This window comes from Fulmarus glacialis, unplaced genomic scaffold, assembly GCF_000690835.1.
Source record: "Fulmarus glacialis isolate BGI_N327 unplaced genomic scaffold, ASM69083v1 scaffold10130, whole genome shotgun sequence".
Classification (NCBI taxonomy): Eukaryota; Metazoa; Chordata; class Aves; order Procellariiformes; family Procellariidae; genus Fulmarus; species Fulmarus glacialis.
The window spans coordinates 12,087-31,572 of record NW_009188345.1 but is presented as its reverse complement, the minus strand read 5'-3'; the positions used below and the strand labels follow the sequence as shown (position 1 = coordinate 31,572).

The 19,486-nt window shown below is 40.8% G+C and overlaps 1 protein-coding gene across 1 annotated transcript in view; it reads left to right on the top strand.

The window, feature by feature from the left end:
- The window catches only part of SRRM1 (serine/arginine repetitive matrix 1), a gene marked incomplete at its 5' end in the record, with an annotated part of 16,384 nt that extends 3,683 nt beyond the window's left edge, over positions 1-12,701 (top strand). Inside the window, 14 exons of the mRNA XM_009578285.1 lie at positions 133-303; positions 1,066-1,178; positions 1,635-1,835; positions 2,314-2,517; positions 3,073-3,177; positions 4,549-4,820; positions 4,965-5,045; positions 5,396-5,482; positions 6,160-6,304; positions 8,529-8,633; positions 8,991-9,452; positions 10,381-10,567; positions 11,309-11,503; positions 11,716-12,701. Of these exons, the coding sequence (XP_009576580.1) occupies positions 133-303; positions 1,066-1,178; positions 1,635-1,835; positions 2,314-2,517; positions 3,073-3,177; positions 4,549-4,820; positions 4,965-5,045; positions 5,396-5,482; positions 6,160-6,304; positions 8,529-8,633; positions 8,991-9,452; positions 10,381-10,567; positions 11,309-11,503; positions 11,716-11,820 (2,433 nt within the window). The remainder of the gene's footprint in view (positions 1-132; positions 304-1,065; positions 1,179-1,634; positions 1,836-2,313; positions 2,518-3,072; positions 3,178-4,548; positions 4,821-4,964; positions 5,046-5,395; positions 5,483-6,159; positions 6,305-8,528; positions 8,634-8,990; positions 9,453-10,380; positions 10,568-11,308; positions 11,504-11,715) is intronic.
- Positions 12,702-19,486: the final 6,785 nt, after the last annotated feature.

The following is a 19,486-nucleotide window of genomic DNA, read 5'->3' as shown; positions in this document are numbered from 1 at the left end:
AAGATTTTTTTAAAATAGTTCTTGAGTGTATATGTATTTTAGCCCCCATGGTAGTTTTAATTTAAGTTTAATATAGACTCTATGTTGTTTTTTCAGATAACCGGTTTGTCTTCCTGTCATATCTCTTTGCAGAACCCAGATTCCAAAATGATGCAAATCAACCTGACTGGTTTTTTGAATGGGAAAAATGCTAGGGAGTTCATGGGAGAACTGTGGCCACTGCTGTTAAGTGCACAAGAAAACATTGCTGGTATTCCAACTGCATTTCTGGAACTGAAGAAAGAAGAAATAAAACAGCGACAGGTAGGATTTTTTGATAGAATTGTGGATGAGTTGTTGTGAGCACTGGGCAGAATTAGTGGCTGTACAGCTACTGGTATTTCAGCAGACATTTTGTGTTCAGCAGAACTCTTCTGTTTGGGCAACTGTCCTCGTTTCAGCTGGAATAGAGTAAATTTTCTTTCTAGTAGCTGGTATAGTGCTGTGTTTTGGGTTTGGTAGGAGAAGAATGTTGATGGCCATTGATGTTTTAGTTGTTGCTGAGTGGTGCTTACGTAGTCAAGGACTCTTTAGCTTCCTGTGCTCTGTCGGGTGCATGGGTAGCTGGGAGGGAGCTAGCCAGGACAGCTAACCCAACTGGTCAATGGGGTATTCCATACCATATGACATCATGCTCAGTATATGAACTGGGGGAGGGTGCTAGGGAGCAGCGATCGCTCTTGGGGATTGGTTGGGCATCAGTCGGCGGGTGGTGAGCAATTGCATCGTGTATCACTTGCTTTATATATTCTATTATTATTATTACTACTACTACTATTTTTCTTTACTTTATTTCAGTTATTAAACTGTCTTTATCTCAACCCATGAGTTTTCTCACTTTTACCAGAGGAGGTGGGGAAGTGAGCGAGTGGCTGTGTGGTGTTTAGTTGCTGGCTAGGGTTAAATCATGACAGCAACATATTTTAGTCCTGAAGCAATATGTTTGTTGTTGTTGTTGTTCAACATACATATTTGATGAGGTCTTTATGATGCCGCTGAGTTAAGTGATGATATTTGGTTGCATAGATAGAGCAAGAGAAACTGGCTTCTATGAAGAAACAAGATGAAGACAAGGAGAAGAGGGATAAGGAAGACAAAGACAACAGAGAAAAAAGAGACAGATCCAGGAGTCCAAGAAGGTAATGAAAATGCACAGACAATGTATCAACAGTACTCTAGAACTGACTGAAGAATGCATGGCAGAGAAAAATTAATTGAACTTTGGAAGTACTTAGCTATTTTGGCAGGCTGGCTTGACTTAGTACTGAAGAGTAATTGCAAGTAAACTAGAGCAACTTTGACATAGGTATTGTTTACACTAGGAACTGTTTTTAACGGTTTATCTGTTCCAGGCTTTGTTCTTTTTGTTCTTGCGGGTTTGGTTCTTTGGGGTTTTTTTGTTTGTTTGTCATCTTAATTTGGCCGTCAGTTATGAGCAGAAAATATAAAGTAGTCCTACATGTTTTAGCTGCTGTAGACAGTGCTGAGAGTCTGCCTTATTCAGAAGAGCTTTTAGCTGCTGAATATCACAGGTTTTATTATCCTATACATCGTTTCATTATGTTATGCTATTAAATGGCACTTCTTTTTCCTAGGCGCAAATCAAGGTCTCCTTCTCCTCGAAGGAGGTCGTCGCCTGTCAGAAGAGAGCGGAAACGCAGCCATTCTCGCTCCCCTCATCACAGAACCAAGAGCCGTAGTGCTACTCCTGCACCAGAAAAGAAAGAGGCGACTCCTGAGCCAGAACCCTCTGTGAAACCAAAGGAGACTGTTGTTCAAGAGGCAACTTCAAACAGGTAAGCATGATAACTTTGTGTGTAGAACTATATATTACCTTTTAAAAAATGGAAATTAATCTTAATACCTGTTTGGAGCTTGACTTGGGGGAATGCCTGCTTCTCCCTGCCACCTTCAATGGCAGAAGAATTTATTTAATAATCTTCAGTAAGTTTTCTTTTGTCCTGTGTAGAATTCTAAAGGCAGAGTGCTTAGCTGCCACTGTGGTTTCATTGTCCTCGTCATCTTTTCCACTTCTGTCAATGTCATCTTGTTTTCTAGCAGGTTAACACAGCCTGTATATTACTTTTTCTTCTCTTTGAATCATTGCACCATGTCCTAATTCTTTTCATGGTTTTAGAGCGGGATGTCTAACATCTTGTCAGAGGATGGGCAGGAGAATGTTCATTGTAGGGGATTATCTTGGCAGCTTCTAAAGTTTTATTCCAGGGGCTATGGTTTATATGTGCTTATAAAATAAGTCTTTATTTTTAACAGTGATATCCCAAAAGCTCCTAAACCTGAACCTCCTGTACCAGAGACTAAGGAAACTTCACCAGAACGTAATTCAAAGAAGGAGAGAGAGAAGGAAAAAGAGAAGACTCGTCAAAGGTCCCCAACTCGGTCCAAGTCAAGGTCAAGATCTCGATCACGTTCTCCATCTCATTCTCGACCCAGAAGGCGTCATAGATCACGGTCAAGGTAGGACTTCAATTTATCTTGATTGTGAAGGTTGAGAAGTGAATATTTTCTTCTGAAGGTGCCACTTAATGTAATGTTCTCTGTTAAAGTAATGTTTTTAGAGATGTTGAGCTATGGGATGTTTTAGGCCAAATGAGAAAGATGCATTCAATGGATAAATGTGTTCGGGAGTTGTTTTCTTCCTGTCAGTTCATGAGAAGATGCTTACAGTGACTAACGCTGACTGGAGAAAGAATGGGGTACTTAATGCTGAGCATGGCACTTGTTAGATAGTGGGAATTGTGTAGCCTTCTTTTAGGAGATAGGTTTGATGCTGAAGATGATGTAAAGTACTTTTTTTTTTTCCCTTTTTTTAGATTGTGTTGGTAAACTTTAAAGCACTGATTGTGTCTGAATGTACCACTTTACATCATAATCTAAATGCCACTTTAATGTGATACACTTGAAGAAAAGCAACTTTACGCTCAGTGCCCTGAGGATAAATTCCTCAAATCTGAAAATTAGATAGTTGCTTTTCATTTGACTTTTTGATTGTGACAGGTCTTACTCCCCTAGAAGGCGACCAAGCCCAAGACGACGGCCATCTCCAAGGAGGAGGAGCCCTCCAAGGCGAATGCCTCCCCCACCCAGACACAGAAGAAGCAGATCCCCTGTGAGGCGGTAAGATTCCCTTTTTTGAGACAGCTGAAAACGTTAAACTTTGAAATTTGGAGGGAACATTAGTTGTGAGGAAAGAGCGTTATCAAAATTACCTTGTTCACCTTACCTTAGTGCTGCCAGGTATATGATTTGAGTGATGTAAAAACTGCAGTGTCATATTTCATAAGTGTGTTGTGGGGGAATGTAATAGTTCTTCCTGCCTGGGGCAAAAATTAGAACAGGTAACTGGATTTTACTTGTTGGCAGTTTTTTAATTATGACTTACATTTCCATCACATAAAATTAAAATGAAAATTAAATTTTAACTTGAAATGTGTTTCTTCTTTATGTTCTTTTACTTAAAAAATTTTTCAAGGTCTGCTCTCTGGTGTTGGAGGTTACATTTTTGACAGCATAAGCAATTGTTCTAGTAGCAAAGCTTTGAGTTGCCTTGCAAAGAAAATTACGTACTTATGGCAATGTCAAAATAGACATTTGTCTTCATAGGAAGAGAATAGATTCTTATCCTCTTCATAGGAAGAGGATTAAAGTCATGCTTCCTGTGTACAGTAGTTGTTCTTTTTTAGGAAGGAACAGTTCTTCCTTTTTATGACAAGGTGATGACTATTACTTTTTTTTCTGAGTTTGTAAAGATGTTCATTTCACACAGTTACTGGAAAAACTGTGAAAAGTATCAAACATGTATGTTGCAAGATGTACAAGAGCTCCCTTTCAACAAATGTTTATCTCACTCAAGGTAGGGTTTCTTTTTTCCAGGTTCTCAGGAATTCTGCAGCCAAAGGTGGATTCTGCAGGTACACAATTGTAACAGAACTTGCCACAAATTTTGCCGCAGAATTCTAGAGGCCCTACCTTTTTAAAATTACAAAGTAAAGATGAAAGACTAAAACATAAGAATGGATAGATTGATTCTGAATTGTTAAGTTGTTAAGTTGTCTGAAATTTTTACCTCCTGGTATAAAAACTTTTTAGTGTACTTGCACACTAAACTCTTAAACAGATCTGTTCTGAAGATCATTAAATCACATGTGCTAACATGGAGAATTCTCTTAACCATCCAGAAGTTAGACAGCCCAAACAAAACTAATTGCTCCCAGGAGAAAAGCTTAGTTGTAGCCTGTAGATTGACAGAAAGCAAGCAAGGTAACACTAACAATTTTTTGCTCACTGTGTAGTTTAAAAATAACTGTGGAAGATTGGTTGTTATTCTCCTCTTCTACAAACCAAGTGTTGAAGGCTGTCCACCATGTTTTGGAAGTGTTGTTGTATGTGGCTCTATATATGTGCTTGCAAACAAATGCAATTCTGTGTTCATGCTCAAACATTTTTTAAGCTGGCTAGTCAGAATCTAATGTTATATTTGATTTACAGGAGAAGACGGTCATCAGCATCCTTATCTGGCAGTAGCTCTTCCTCCTCCTCCTCACGTTCCCGATCACCACCAAAGAAACCACCTAAAAGAACTGTATCCAGTCCTCCTCGTAAAACGCGTAGGCTCTCTCCTTCGGCAAGCCCTCCTAGGCGGAGGCACAGACCATCCCCACCAGCAAGTCCACCTCCAAAACCACGTAGGTCTCCAACACCCCAGCAGTCGAATCGTGCAAGAAAAAGCCGTGGCTCTGTTTCGCCTAGCAGAGCATCAGGTAATCAAATAAAAATTTGTATTCCAGCAGCTTTATCATTTTGTGCTTTTATTTTCTTAAAGATGGTGTGTACAGTTTGTATGAGCAGAAGAGCATGCAAGAATGTAACGAATTGCAGCTGAGTTATTTGATTTTGTCTTTTAGCACCCAAACATAAGAGTACTGAAAAAAGAGAATCTCCTTCGCCAGCACCCAAACCAAGGAAAGCAGAACTGTCTGAATCAGGTATGGCTCTCACTTTTCAACACTGGTTTTGGGTGGGGTTTTAAACCAAAGATGCATGACAATAAAAGGCAGTGGTAAAGTGCTGAACCCTCTTGATAGGCTGGCATTGAAAGCAAGAGTTTTCGGAAGCATAAAGATGATCACTCATACTGCCTTAAATACTTCCATCCAAGCTTTCCTGGGAAAAGCTCAGCCAAAGTGTATTCCAGCCTCAATGTTATCTTAAGATTTGGGGGCGGGGAGGGGGAAACATGCTTGATGATCTACTGTAATACGACTTTGCTTCTGCCTGAAAAAGGCAAATTTGTATCTTCAGTTTAAGTATTCTGTCCATGCATGTACCTTTTCAGAAGAAGATAAAGGAGGTAAAATGGCTGCAGCAGACTCTGTTCAACAGAGGCGTCAGTACAGAAGGCAAAATCAACAGTCTTCATCTGGTATGAATGACATAGATTTCCTAAAACTGTATTGCCGTTTACTTTTGCGGAAAGTAGTTAATGTTAAGTTCAAATACTGATTAAAATTATTTGCTATGTGCACTGCAGAGCTATTGCAAACTTAATTCTAGATTTACCACTGATAATGAAGTCACTTCAACTATTACTCATGAAGAATAAAGTATGATTTTTAGAGGTTATGGTATATCCCTTGTTAATTGGTTTACATCTTTAAAATGTGCACTTTTAAACTCTTACCATCACACGCAAATATTGTTTGCTATGGATTACTTAATCTGTTGTTGCAATAGGTTATTTCCTAATATTTTGGACTCTTGTATGCTTGAGATCAGTAGATGAACCTGGGCCTGGTGTAGGGTTTTGTCCACTTAATGTTTCTGTAAGTAACTGCAATTCGCCTTTTAAATTACCTGACTGGTCAAATTTTATGTGGACAGTTAGGCTGCTGCAAATATTTTTACCCAGCTCTGATGGATTTATTTGTCGCTTGACTTCAACTAACATTTTTAGTTGGACTGCTTTTAAATGGAGGTTTCTTGTTTTGCGGGGGAGGAGGTTAGTACTGCAGTTTAAACTGCAGTTATAATCCTATCAGTAACTGTGTTAACAGTGTCATGAGAATCATTTTCCAGAGAGTGATTCTTCTACATTTATAGATTCTGGTTCTTCATCTTCGTCTGAAGAGGAAAGACCTAAAAGATCCAATGTGAAGAATGGGGAAGTTGGTAGACGCCGACGCCATTCACATTCACGCAGTCCATCACCATCTCCACGAAAACGACAGAAGGAATCCTCCCCTCGGTAATTTCTTCTTAAGCTGAACATAACTGATGTCTTTTTTTTCTAACTATTTACTTAATGTTGTTGTTTATCTGCTGTGCAACTGTCAGCAAATAGGCAACAGAATTAAGTCATGTCCAATTTGCCCAATCTTGGTTCAAGATTGCATTCTTGTTATGCTCATTTGGTAAGAATTACTCTGAACTTTATTTGACTATGTTCATTTTTGCCTCAAATATATGGCAGATAGATTTGTTCTGTTTTGTTTTTCCTCCACTGCTATCAGGATGCAGATGGAAAAGAGGTGGCAATCGCCAGTGATGAAAAGGTTGGTTAGAAGTTAATCTGTTAAATAGGATTTACATATAGAAAAATCATTTACACAGGCTCTCATTTTTTTTGTCATGGATAAGTACTTGCCATCCTTTGGACTTGTGCACTCAAAGTAGTAAGGTGAGGGAAATTCAGACTGATGTGTTCCTTAATGTGTTGGATCTGGGACCATTTCACTGGCAAAAAAAAAAAAAAAAAAAAAGGAACACCTGCTCTGTCTCCTTCATTGTTGACTATTTGTTAATTCACATAAGCCTGTAACAGCTAATAACATTAATGTTATTAGCATCTTACTGATGCTTGAAAACAACTGAATGCTTGTATTCTTCAGGGGGTTTCTTATTCCATATGCACAGATTTGAAAGGTGGGCGAGCATTACTTTGTATTCTTGCTGCCATTGACGTTCTGGCTAAAACCCTTCCGTAGACTTGCAACAACTGATTAAGATCTTGATGTTCTGGGTCATAGATAATTGGAATTTTCAAAAGTCTTATTCCTGCATTCATTAGATATTTGGAACTACTGGTAATAGAAAGTAGTAGACTAGTAGTTAACACCTACTTTATTTTCTGTTTTTTTATGTAGGCAATATTGTTAACACTTTTATTTGTGAAATTGCTTGCTCTGTGTTGATCTCAGAATATAGGAGGTTGCAGGAAGCTGGATGCTTGATGGGTTTATTAATCTGATATAATGACCCTTGTGAGCAATCTGTAATTAAGACATAGCTAGAATATAGTTGCAGCGTACATAATGATGTATGAGATTAAGTATGACTACTTCTACAAATGCAGACCATCCTAATTATGGATCTTGTCAAACAATTCTATGTAAAACAGACTGGAATTCAAAGATCTTAATCTGTTTTGCAGTAGACTACCTATTGTGAAAATACACGTTTAATTAGGCCGACCAAGACATTTGAAGGCTGGTATTTTTTTGATCATAAAAGAACGTTGTCCTTTGGAGCAAACTCTTATCTATAAAAAGTGTAACTCATTGCCTTGGAGAACAACAGCCAGTGTATTTGAAATCAAATCTCAGTTTATGTAGATGAGCTTCTTTGCTTTTTCATTACTTTCATGTTTTCCTTTATCCAGCCATTTTATCTGAATTGCTTTTTAAAAAAAGGAATGTTTTACTTTGCAAAATACCAATATTCCTCTCCTTCAAAACTGTAGGGAAGTATGTGTTTGATTAAAATTTCCCATTCCCAGAAGTCTGTTGTAAACCTTGCAGAGCAGAAACTGGCTCACTTTGTGAATAATTTTAATCCAGATAGCTGCAGTTTAGCAACAACTCTGATTTTTCTCTGCATTTCAAGAAATAAGTCATTTTGGATTTCAGATCTATAGATAAAAGCTGTTTTCAAGAGTACAGTTTCACACTGTTTAATCTGATCCAACTTCAGACTGCTGCTGAACGCAGTTTTGGTCTGCCTGACACAGCTGGGCATTCCCAGTTCCTCCCTTGTGTTGGATCTAGCAATCATGTCACTGCACAATGACAAAGACATGTTTTTATTGGGTTGGTCTTCTGGTGGATCAGTAAGCTGGTCTGACTCATTAGATGATCACTAGATTCAGTGCAAGGGAGATGGCAGAAATGAGCTTTCAGGAGAAGAAAATGGGAGAGAGTTGGGCTTCCTCTTTAGCTAGAAGATGCGAATGGACCAGGTTAAGCAGAATGTGAAATTGTCTCATGACTGCTGTAGTGGGCTCTGAAAATTACAGTAAAATTATGTGTTGTCTCACACTCTTTAGAAAGACAAGTATATTTTTTTCCATCTTTGAATAGAATTTCATTTTGAAGCGCATGAACAAGATGATTTTGTATAGCGAAAGCAGAAGAACAAAAAAGAATCTCGTGGCTCAATTGCAACTTCTCTGAGAAATCCCTTTATCTCTTTAGTAGGAGGAGGAGAAGTCCATCGCCCCCACCAGCCAGGCGGCGACGCTCTCCTTCACCTGCCCCTCCTCCTAGGCGGCGGCGGTCACCTTCATTACCTCGTCGAAGGTAGCGTATTGTGTTCTTGTTGTGAAGTGGTTGCTTTTGGTTTGTTGACTTCCAACTATGATGTGTAAGAAGAAATGTCATGATTGAGGAAACCAGTTCCTTGATTCACAGTTACTGAGGGGAATATAGTTTTGGTAGTGAGATTTTTGTGTGGTAGGTGTGTGGCCTGGATATCGTTCGATTGCTGTATCAAATGCTGAATAACACCCATTAAGCTGATTTTGAAAAAGTTTGGTATTAAGTAAAGTTTTAAAGAATTTTTAGAAGAATTCTTTTTTCTCTCTTTGGGCGAATTTCAAAACACTTGTAACTAATTCACATGCCTATGTGGCACCTGAACATTTGTTTTCTTTGTAGGTCTCCATCACCACCCCCACGCAGACGCTCACCTTCTCCGCGGAGATACTCCCCACCGATACAGAGACGATATTCTCCGTCTCCACCACCTAAGAGAAGAACGGCTTCTCCTCCTCCCCCGCCTAAACGAAGGGCATCACCTTCTCCACAGTCAAAACGCAGAGTCTCCCATTCACCACCGCCAAAACAAAGGAGCTCGCCAGCTGCTAAAAGGCGTTCACCTTCGATATCTTCCAAGCACAGGAAGGGATCTCCCCCCAGTAGGTCCAATCGGGAGACACGTTCTCCACCACAAAACAAAAGGCATTCACCTTCACCACGGCCTAGAGCTTCTCATACCTCTGCAAGCCCACCACCACCACGAAGGGGAGCTTCAGGTTCACCCCAGAGAAGACAGTCTCCATCTCCAAGTACTAGACCCATCAGGAGGGTGTCAAGAACACCAGAACCCAAGAAGACAAAGTAAAAAATCCATCTTTATTGTTGGTCGTTTTCTAGGGGTTTTTTGTTTGTTTTGTTTTAATGCAGTGGGAATAGCTAGGGAATCGCATTTAAATGGTTCTCATATCTTGATTGCTCAAGCGTTGGTGGCTCTGTTCAGCTTCCACTATCATAACACTGTTTTTTCGGAAGTTTATTCGATTGGAAGCATCCGTTAAAATAAAGTGCAATGTGGAGAGAAGCATTAAAGAGGCTTTATGTAGGGTTTGGGGGGGTCCAGCCCAGCAAAGCACTGGGGCTGAGCAGGTGAAAAGAAGTTCGAGAGAAGTTTTGTTCCTAGCTTTGTTTAAAGAAAAATGAACTTTCTCTTATTTTAAAGCTAACTGCAGAAGGGAACCAATACTTTTCATCAGCTCATAAATAATTTCATAAGTGGTCATCCGAGAGGGGAAAAAAACCCCCAAACATTTAGAATTTTAGCAGTTTTCTTTAGTGTGATGCTGCTTTTATGAGCAGATAGTCGAAAGTACGGTGCTGGCTTATTAATTCAAAAAGGAGGAGTAGCTGAATGTGATGTCTTGCACTCTGTCTTCATTGGATGATAAAATAGCATTGCTGTTCTCTTGACTTTTAATGTGGTTATAAATTAGTCATATCAGAAGAAAGGGAGCAATCATTCCTGAACAACAATAGTAGTATTGTTTAACAAGCTATCAAGTTGCAATATCCTTTTGCATTATGGAGCTACGGTGGTATTAGATTGTTTTGCTTTTTGTAACATATGCCAGCAAAGTAACTAATCACTTTTTAAATGGCAGCTTAACCAATTTATAAGCTGGCTTATAACCAACATCTGTTCATCTGGCTTTTTTTGTTAGTTTTTTACTTACTTGTTTTGTCTCTTACACCTCTAATACTAGAATCTAAGTGTAGCTCTTCTATTTTTAAGGGCTTCCACGCCAAGTCCACGATCTGCGAGACGGGTGTCTTCATCACGGTCTGCATCAGGATCACCTGAGCCAGGACCGAAAAAACATCAAGGACCTCCATCTCCTGCTCGGTCTCGTTCCCCTTCTGCAAACTGGTCACCTGCAAAAAAGGCTAAAAGCCCAACTCAGAGCCCATCACCTGCAAGGGTATTTGTTTGCTAATAAACGCAATATTGTTTTGGGTTATATGGCAAGTTATTTTCATGAAGACTTAGCTGCTGAACAGCTCTAAGCTGCTTCACATGGAAAAAAAAAAATCCTTGGAGTGATTTTTTCATCGTTAAAAACTTCTTAAAAACGATTTGTAACATAAATTTTTCAAACTTAACATCTCTGAGTCTGAAAAAAAAGTGCTATTATATATAAATTTTAACTTCTGGAAGAAAAGACTTTCCCATTTCGTGAGTCTACAAAGTGAGGTGGTCTTACTTATGCTTAGTAGTCTTACGTGGAAACTCAGGCTGTTCCTAGTAGGAAGAGAACAGATTGTTTGACATCCTTATCTGTTCTCCTAAGGTGTTTCCTAGGGACACTTCCATTCTTTGCCAGAGGAGTGTTTGAGGGAGTTAGACTCCACCTGGAGTATTAATTTGTATGAAGAGGCTTGCCTGTCATTGCTATGACCAGCATATCAAGTTTGCATGGTGTTATGTTCCGTTTCAAACAGACAACAGCACAACCGTGTGTTGCAGTATCTGTCTTCTAGGATTGCTTCTGTCAGTTGATTAGGAATGTGACTTTCCCCCAGTTCTGAAGACAGTGTTGAGTTTACAGAGTTTCAGATGTTGCTCAGTCCATTCAAATTTCCCGGATGGTTGTGGGCTTGTTTTAACAACATTTTGAAGCCTTAGGAATGAGTTGTAATATCTGTTGAATTGTTTGTTACAGAATTCAGATCAAGAAGGGGGTGGAAAGAAGAAGAAGAAAAAGAAGGATAAGAAGCATAAAAAGGATAAAAAGCACAAGAAACACAAAAAACATAAGAAGGAGAAGGCTGCGGCGGCTGCAGCAGCTGCTGCTGTGGCTGCAGCAGATACCACCTCAGCACAGGAAGACCAGGAAGCAGAGACAGAACCCAAAAAGGTAGGAATTTGGTACCTATGCTTCACTTTTAGAGTCCAATATAAGAAAATAGAGGAGATGAATGTACACTGTACTCTTGATGTTCTAAACAGCAGTCTTACTTCAGAAGTGCAACTTAGTGTCTCTTGATTTTACTTGATTTGCAATATTGGGAGGGCTGCAGCCTGGCTTAGCTCTCAGCGTTTGAAGAAATGCTTTATCTTTGTTTGAAGGAGACAGAAAGTGAACCAGAAGACAACCTTGACGATCTAGAAAAACACCTGCGAGAGAAGGCACTGAGGTCAATGAGGAAGGCGCAAGTGTCACCACCATCCTAGGCTGAATCCTTTGATATAATGTACATTTTATTTGGTTTGTACTCAGAATTCAATTTCAAATTGCTAAATGTGTTTGAGCTTTAGAATATAACATTTGTTGTAATAATTGCTAGGTTGAGGTTCACCATGTACAAAGGGCATGGATTTACATTACAAAAGGTGTCCACAGTGTACTAGTGACATTCTTTCATTGACAGTCAACATAATTTCATTTAGACTGAGACTTTTTAGAAGCAGTAGGCATTTGTTTTGAAGGTTTTAAACATGACCGTCAATTCCCTTGTTTCTTTGAAATTCAAGAAAGCCTTGAGCATAATTTGTGAGGGTCTCATTTGACTTCTTTTGTATCCACTTACATTATGCTACTAACCTTTGTGGTTTGTAAGCTTGCCCAGAAGTAAAACCACTGCAGAATTACCAAGGAAGTACATATATTTTAATGCTTTCTACTGTTGCCTGTATAGTCTCCATTAAAGCGAATCAAGAATAGCAATTTAGAATGGTACATAAATGAAAGCATGTTGTTTACCAGGACACTGTGGGTTTATATTGATGTAACATGTTGATTTGGAACACTGGAATTTCATTTGTATTTTTATGTTCTTTTTTTAAAGGGCAGTTTCCATGATCAGCAGTCCCAGAAAAATTCCTTCAGTTACATAAATTTTGTTTGTGAGATGTCGTTGCCCCATTCATAAATCTTGTCTCGTTACGGTTCTTCTGAATGGTATAAGCAACTTTCAGAGATGTGGTCTTTGAAAGTTTGAGGAACCTGAACTTTGGATATTGTCATGTTTTCACTGTTTTTTGTTTTTGTTTTTTTAACTAAAGCTATATAAAGCTTGTGGATTAAACAAAATAAATTTCTAAATTTAAACAGATGTTGGCTATTTTTATATGAACATTTACATTTGCTAATCAGCTTTCTTTTGTACAGGGTTAATGAATACAGATATGAAAAAGTATTTGATCCAGTATGCTGGCCTCTGAAAAATCGGGGCTTTTGTTTTTAACTGTCCTAGGGCTAGCAGAAATAGCCCTTTGTTAATTCAGTGATGCTCCTGGTGTGTCTGGATTGGTGTTCTTGCAAAGCAAGAGTAAAACAGTCTACCTGGTCAGCACTCTGTTAGGATGGATAAGCTTCAAACAAACAAACAAAATATTTACTGGTGAAAATTGCTTGTCGTAGCAAGTAAAATGTTTCAAGGTCCTGCAAAAAATTAACGGCAGGTTTGCATTAACTTAGTTAACGAGCTTTAGTATGTAAACACTGGTTTGAATGCTCATCTAAAGAATCCTGGTGGCTTGCTGCCTTTTTCATAATCATATTTGAAACTTGCTGGATTGCTACTGTCGAATTTTTTTAGAAATTCAAGCTCTGTTTCTGAAATCAAGTCAATTCTGAAGTCTAAGGTTCCTCTGGAAGGAGGAATGGCACATGCTTTTGAAAATTTTTGTCCTGCATCTGAAGTAGATGTGATGTGCACAATTAAGTGTAGATATTTGATTAGTCTTTTTTTTTTTTTTAGGGTTTTAAAGTAAAACAGGTATTATGTAGATACTGGATGGAAGGGGATATCTTTAAAGTAGCTTCCTTCTGCACTTCCTTATATGCTGAATCTTTTGTTTCTTAGCATAAGTATACATTGTATGCTAAAGTGCTTGTAAACTTAGTTCAACAACACTTGAATGTTGAGTATCATCTGTTATTAAATGTGTATAATAAATTCCAAGAACTTTCTGGACAAACACATTTTAAAAAGTACATCTGAGTGAATTTGGTGCTTATGAAACTACAGAACCTAACAACGTATTGCGCTAATCTCTCTGCCTCGTTCTTTTTTTTTTTTTTTTTTTTCCCCCTGTGGTGTTCCTTGGCAGCACAAATGATTCTGAAATTCAGTCTTAACAGACCGTACATGTGCAGTCTTCACAAGGAGTTAGTGCTTTGGTCTTTATAATCTGAATCTTCCTTTCATCTGGGTTTTGGGACCTTTGTGTGCCTTTTAATCTTAGGACGAATAGAAGTTCTTTAAATATATCCAGTACCTGAGTCACTGACTGCTTATCTTCCCTCATACCTATTTTCCATCTCCTGCTCCAGGACTGCACTTCGATAAAGGACTTCACTGTTGATTTTGGACAGGTCATGAAGGGAGGCCAGACCTTCCCAAGACTGTTGCGCGTTCCCCCGCATTTTTCTGCCCTTTGGAGTTTCTATTGTTTCGTGCTCCTTCCTTCTCTTTTTTTTTTTAACATCAATCCATAAAGAATGGTTTAGGTTTAAAAAGAGCTCTTTTAGAAGAATATAACTTCTAAATTGTGTTTAGTTTAATATTTTAATTCCTTCCTACTTAGCCATTCATTCAAATACTAACATTGCATTTAAATACCAGTCGAGTGACAGCAAGCCTTCTCTTGTCTCCTCATGAGCTATTACACTGTTCCTTGCTGCTCGAAATACTGTTGTGTAGATACTTTTTAGTACAAAATCACTCGCTAGGATGATAGCCTTCAGCATTTGTGTCTGTACTGTGAAACTTTGTCCTGGTGAACTGTTGACTTACATCATCGAATTCCTCTCCTGATCCTCTGTAATTGAGATCCTGTCATCCAAACCCACACTTGTCTGATCTGTTCACCACTCGATCTTCTTGGTTAACCTCTTATCTCTGTTTCTCAACCCTTTCCTTTGTAGTCGTGCTGCTATAGTTCAGAAAGTAACCGTGTAGGGCGCCTTGTGCAACACGGCAGAACCTCTGGTGCATGATTCTCGCTTGCTCTTTGTATTCCGAAACTGCTAATGCTGTATGCTTGCTTGTTGATCAAGGCTACCTTCCTGAAATGACAGATAACAGGGGTTTAGATAAGTGACTTGCTGGAATAACTATATCTAACTATGCCAAAAAAAAAAAAAAAATTAAAGTTTAATTGGACTGGATGAAAATGAGTCCACAGGAGTGAACGCAAGGATGAAGTGAGTCACTGGCAGGTCAATATCTAGTTCATAAAAAAGAAAGATGTATTTGTTATGTCAACAGATGGGACAATGGCAGGTGTGTGCGCTAATAGTTTGAAGTTTATAGAAACTCAGTGTTGGATTATTAAATTTTTCCACTTGTGTGACTTTGGAAATTTGCCTAGGGAGTTCTGTGTGGACCAGCTTCCTGAGCTTCACCACTGCAGTTTTACACACTCAAACTAATTTATGAATTGCCTTAATGTTCAGGACGAAGTCTGTTCTACTGCTGGTTTGGAAAATACCTAGTACTCCCTGAAAGCTGATGTAATCTGAGTGATAAATAACAGCACTAGGGCAGAGTTCTGTGCTCAGAGCCCTAACTGTAAAACTTCGCACATTAAAGCTCGTACTTGCTCAGCTCCGCGTTGTCTGGCACAAGTTAATCTAAGACCTGGCTGAGTGCCGGCTGTGTGGGAGGTGCATTAGCTTGGAGGAGCAGCCTAAATGTCACGGGCATTTTTGCGCTCTGCTGACGTCCTTCCTCAAACACCAAACCTGCTAATGCGTGTATTTGGATATGAAAAGTAGTGCTATTGGAAGAGTAGCCTTCGGCGGGGCATTGAACTGTGTTTTGATTGAGCTTCATTTCAGCCCTCGTGTGTGATAACTTATGTTTTAGTACAGGATCATCTGCTCGTAAAACCTTTTATCGTCTGCTTAAAGTCTGTGGTTACATCTCACGTAAGTATCCAGCAAGGCAGTCACAGCGCTGACAACACTCGATTCGCTTCTCAGCCGGAGTCCACAGCCGTAACAGAGACTTTGGCAGGCGAGGGAGAGCTGCCGCTCCTTAGAGCGTTGCCTTCCCACGTGGCTTTCCAGCTTCCTTCACTTTGCTGAATAGCGACTTGGTTTCCCTCTTGTACAATTTTTTTTTCTCCCCTGTCATATTCTCAGAACTTCCCAGTGGAATTGTTTGTTTCTCTTGATCAGGTTGCAGTCCTCGTGATAAATTACCGTGAAAGTAGTATATCTCTTTAAGGATAATAAAAGATTATTAAATCTGAGAAAAATGGCGTAGGCAGTTGTCTATTTCCAGACTTTAATCGACAGTTTGACTTTTGAACTTCTTGCTTCAGCTTTCCTAGAATGAGTTCAAAGAGGTCGTAACTGCGCGAGTCCGTTCAGCTACGGCATGAAGCAAGAAGATGGAGATGGTTCCCTGCCCCGGTGGCTGGCGGTAGATGATGTCCTGTAACAGTAACTCTTATCTGAGTTCCTTCTGTCTCAGAAATCAGATCGTCAGCTGCTTAAAGTGCAGCAAGAACATTGCCTCTTTCCTGCTGTATTACGCTCTTGAATGCATCACGTACATAAACTGTTTGTCTTGTAACCCCGTCTCTGTTTCGAGCTAGGTTCTGGTTGAAAGAAGCAGTTTGACCTATGTTTTCTCTTGTTCAGGTTTAGTTCTGACTTGACTCGGTAGCATTTCCTTCTAGTGAAGCTTAGCTAACATCCATCATGCTTAAAAATCTTACGGTCCACTTGTGATAATTTGTGTTTGCTTCCTTGGTTGCCTGGAGGCAATCAGCATGCAAATACGTGGGCAAGTTCTTTATGTGCCCAATTCTGTGCGTGGATTAAGCTTTGGGAAGATGGCTGGGAAGAGTGGGATTTAATTTAATGGTAGAACAAGCAACACATAGCTGGAGGTGATGTGACTTTGTTCAGAGGGGTGCTTCTCAATTATTCCCTGTACATTTATTATTAACACATGTTTTGCAGGGCTGGGTGAAGGGAGCTAATGCAAGCGGAGAGTTCGGTAGGGAGCTCGGACGCTGTGTGTGCCGTACAGATTTAGCAGCTGAAGATGCTTACGAGAAGAGGGAAAACGTGTGTTTTTACCTTGAAAGGAAAGCGGTTTGCTTTTTTTGCTTTAAATGCAAGCTGCGGTTATTGCAGGGCTACGCCTTTTGGGATATCCCTGGAGAAGCAGAGAGGAGCTGCCCCCCAGCCCCGCGCTTTGCCAGGGCAGGGTGCGCTTGCGAGCGCCTTTCGCCAGGTGGGGCTGGGAGCAGGAGGGCAGGGCTGCAGGGGAAACCACCTCGGTAACTGGATTCTGCCATTTAAATCAAAATCAGATTTAAACATGTTTCAAGAAGAATCGCTGTTTAAAATTGTATCTGTTAAAGTCTAATTTATAGTTACCTATTGAAAAGTTGGTGTACAAACTTTCAGCAAAGGACACTAGAAAACGGGCACAAAGCCTTTTTTTTCAGGAACATTGGTGCAGAACTTGAGTCTGTGGCCCAAACACGGTGTTTCAGTAGGAGAAAAGTGTTATTAACATTGTAAAATAGTCTTTGAGTAGGGGCTCTTCTTCACTAAAAGAAAGTTTAATTTCTTCACGGTGTGGAAAGGCAATAGTGCTGGCCTCCCTTGCCCTGTTCACTAAAGCATCCGCTGTTGATGACCATTAATGAAGAACAGCTGCACAGCGTGGCAAAAAGTAAACATTTTTCCGAAGAAAAAGATAGAAAATATACCAAACTTTACCAAAGCTGTTGCAAGCTCTGCACGTGTTGAAGGAAGAGGTGTGCTTTGTGCTGTCTTGAACTTGGAAAGAACAGCGAGAAGGTACAAAGAACAAAATGCCTCAAACGGATTCAATTCCAGGCAGTGACGAAGAAGCCGGACTGAGCTTGTCCACAAACCTACCGGTAGCACAGGAATTGTTCAACCGTTCAGCTTTTGAAGGGGCAAATGGCTGCGAAAATCATCAGTCATTGCAAAACAAGTGAAAAAAAATATTCTCATGTTTCTTTTGTTTTAATTAACTTTTACCCGAGGGCCATGTGGCAAAATAATGGGTAAAAATTGTTCCTGTAGTCAAAAAAAAAAAAAAAGAAAAGGATGTATTTAACAAAATCTGAACACGTGTATGTTAACTATGTGGGGTAACAGCTTGAAAGTTCACAGGGACGGTGTATCAAGTTTACAAAAACAGCCTCAAATTTAGAGTAAGAGGCTCTAGAAGCGTAAATCGCACGCTTAAAGGTTATACCAATCACCTCCCTTAAGAAAAATGAAACTACAAATGCAAAATAGGATAAAACCGATTAGGTGAAAAGATGTTTCCTGTCTGTTAATTTAAACCAAGATTAAAATGAGTGCTTTAAATTCATTCAAGCAGGCTAATAAGAAACATTGGTTCCACCCCTCCCTTCTGGAGCAAGATAAAGCCAGGAGCTTCGGCCTCCTGCGAGAGCAGAGCCCCGCGTCTTCGCGGCTGATGCTTTGGGAAACGTGGGGCTGGCCGCTGTTGGAGGCGAGACAGCCCAGCCCATTAGGGTAATTTCTAAGTCTGGACTAGCAAAGCCAGCTCTGGCCCGGCGTACAGTGGGGCCAGTTAATTAAATTTTATTTCTTCTCATCTGCAAGCAGGTTTGCCTGTAGTTCTGGGGATGAACCGAAAGCTGTGGCTTAAGGGAGAAGGATGACAGCCAGTTTGTCATGGGGCTGAAAGTACTACTGGAAAGGAGCCTTTTGTTGTTTTTTTTTGTTTTGTTTTCTTTTTTTTTCCCCCAGTCTTTCATTTAAAAACGTGAGCTGCAATGTGCTTCCTATGAGGTTTGCTGGTGCCTCGTACAGCTGAGGGGGGGCTGTGCCCGAGCAGCAACCAGGTGTCGCGCGGAGCCGGCCCGAGTGTCCCGGGGAGGGGAAATGCTGGGAAAATGCTTCCTTAGCTGGGAGTGTCGTATTTTATAATGGGACGTGGCCGACTCCCGGGGCAGGTGAGTCAACGTTTGACGCCCTAACCTGGCTGGGTGAAACTGGGATCAGAGGGCACAGCGACTCAGGGTGACAGCAGCCACCTTGTGCCACACGCGCCCGTTTGTTCAGCAGCGTTTTGCTTTTGTTTTCTGCTGAGATGTTTTTTGGATGATCCCAAAATTCAGCGCTGCAGGAAAGAGCGTGCTGGCTCCCAAACTGGGACCAGTGTCAGTGCTGGGAGCGCAGCTCCCCAGCAGCTCGGGGAGAGGATTTGCCGGGGCGGGGGGGATGATTCTGAGCCATTAGTGCAAGGTGTTTTAATCACAAATTAATTACGTTTGGAGTTCATATTGTGGCAGATTCCTCAAGAATGGTGTTTTTTCTCAGCCGGGACCAATCCTGTGGGGTTCGCACGCTGCAGCCGGTGGTGCGGGACTTGACTCCGGACCATAAGCATGGCCCGGGGGAGGCTGCACAGCCCGGGGCGGGGGGACAGGGATCATTTTTAACTCCCACCTCTGTTTCCCCAGCCAGGGCACGCTGCGATGCACGAGCTAAACCAGCAGAAGGGATGTGGGGTCCGGCTGCGACCTTCCTCCTCTGCAAAGGCAGGATGCAGTTGCCCCTCGGGCAGAGCGCCGTAGGTAGCCATCGCTCACGAAATCAATGCCACCTTTGTGTGCGGCATCGAGCACGCAGCTGCGCGCGTCGCGACCAGCAGTCATCGCGCGGGAGAAGGGAGATGAGACGGGAGCGAGCAGGAGCCGGCGGTGTGGCCACGAGGGCTGTGGTGCCGGTGCCCGACAGCGATACGGGCGCGTGATGCAAACTGTTTGGAGACAGATCTTGCTATTGCATTCAGGTATTAAATCCGGGGTGTCGGAGGTGCTTGCGGAGAAATGGAGAAGGATGTTGTCGAACGGATACTTG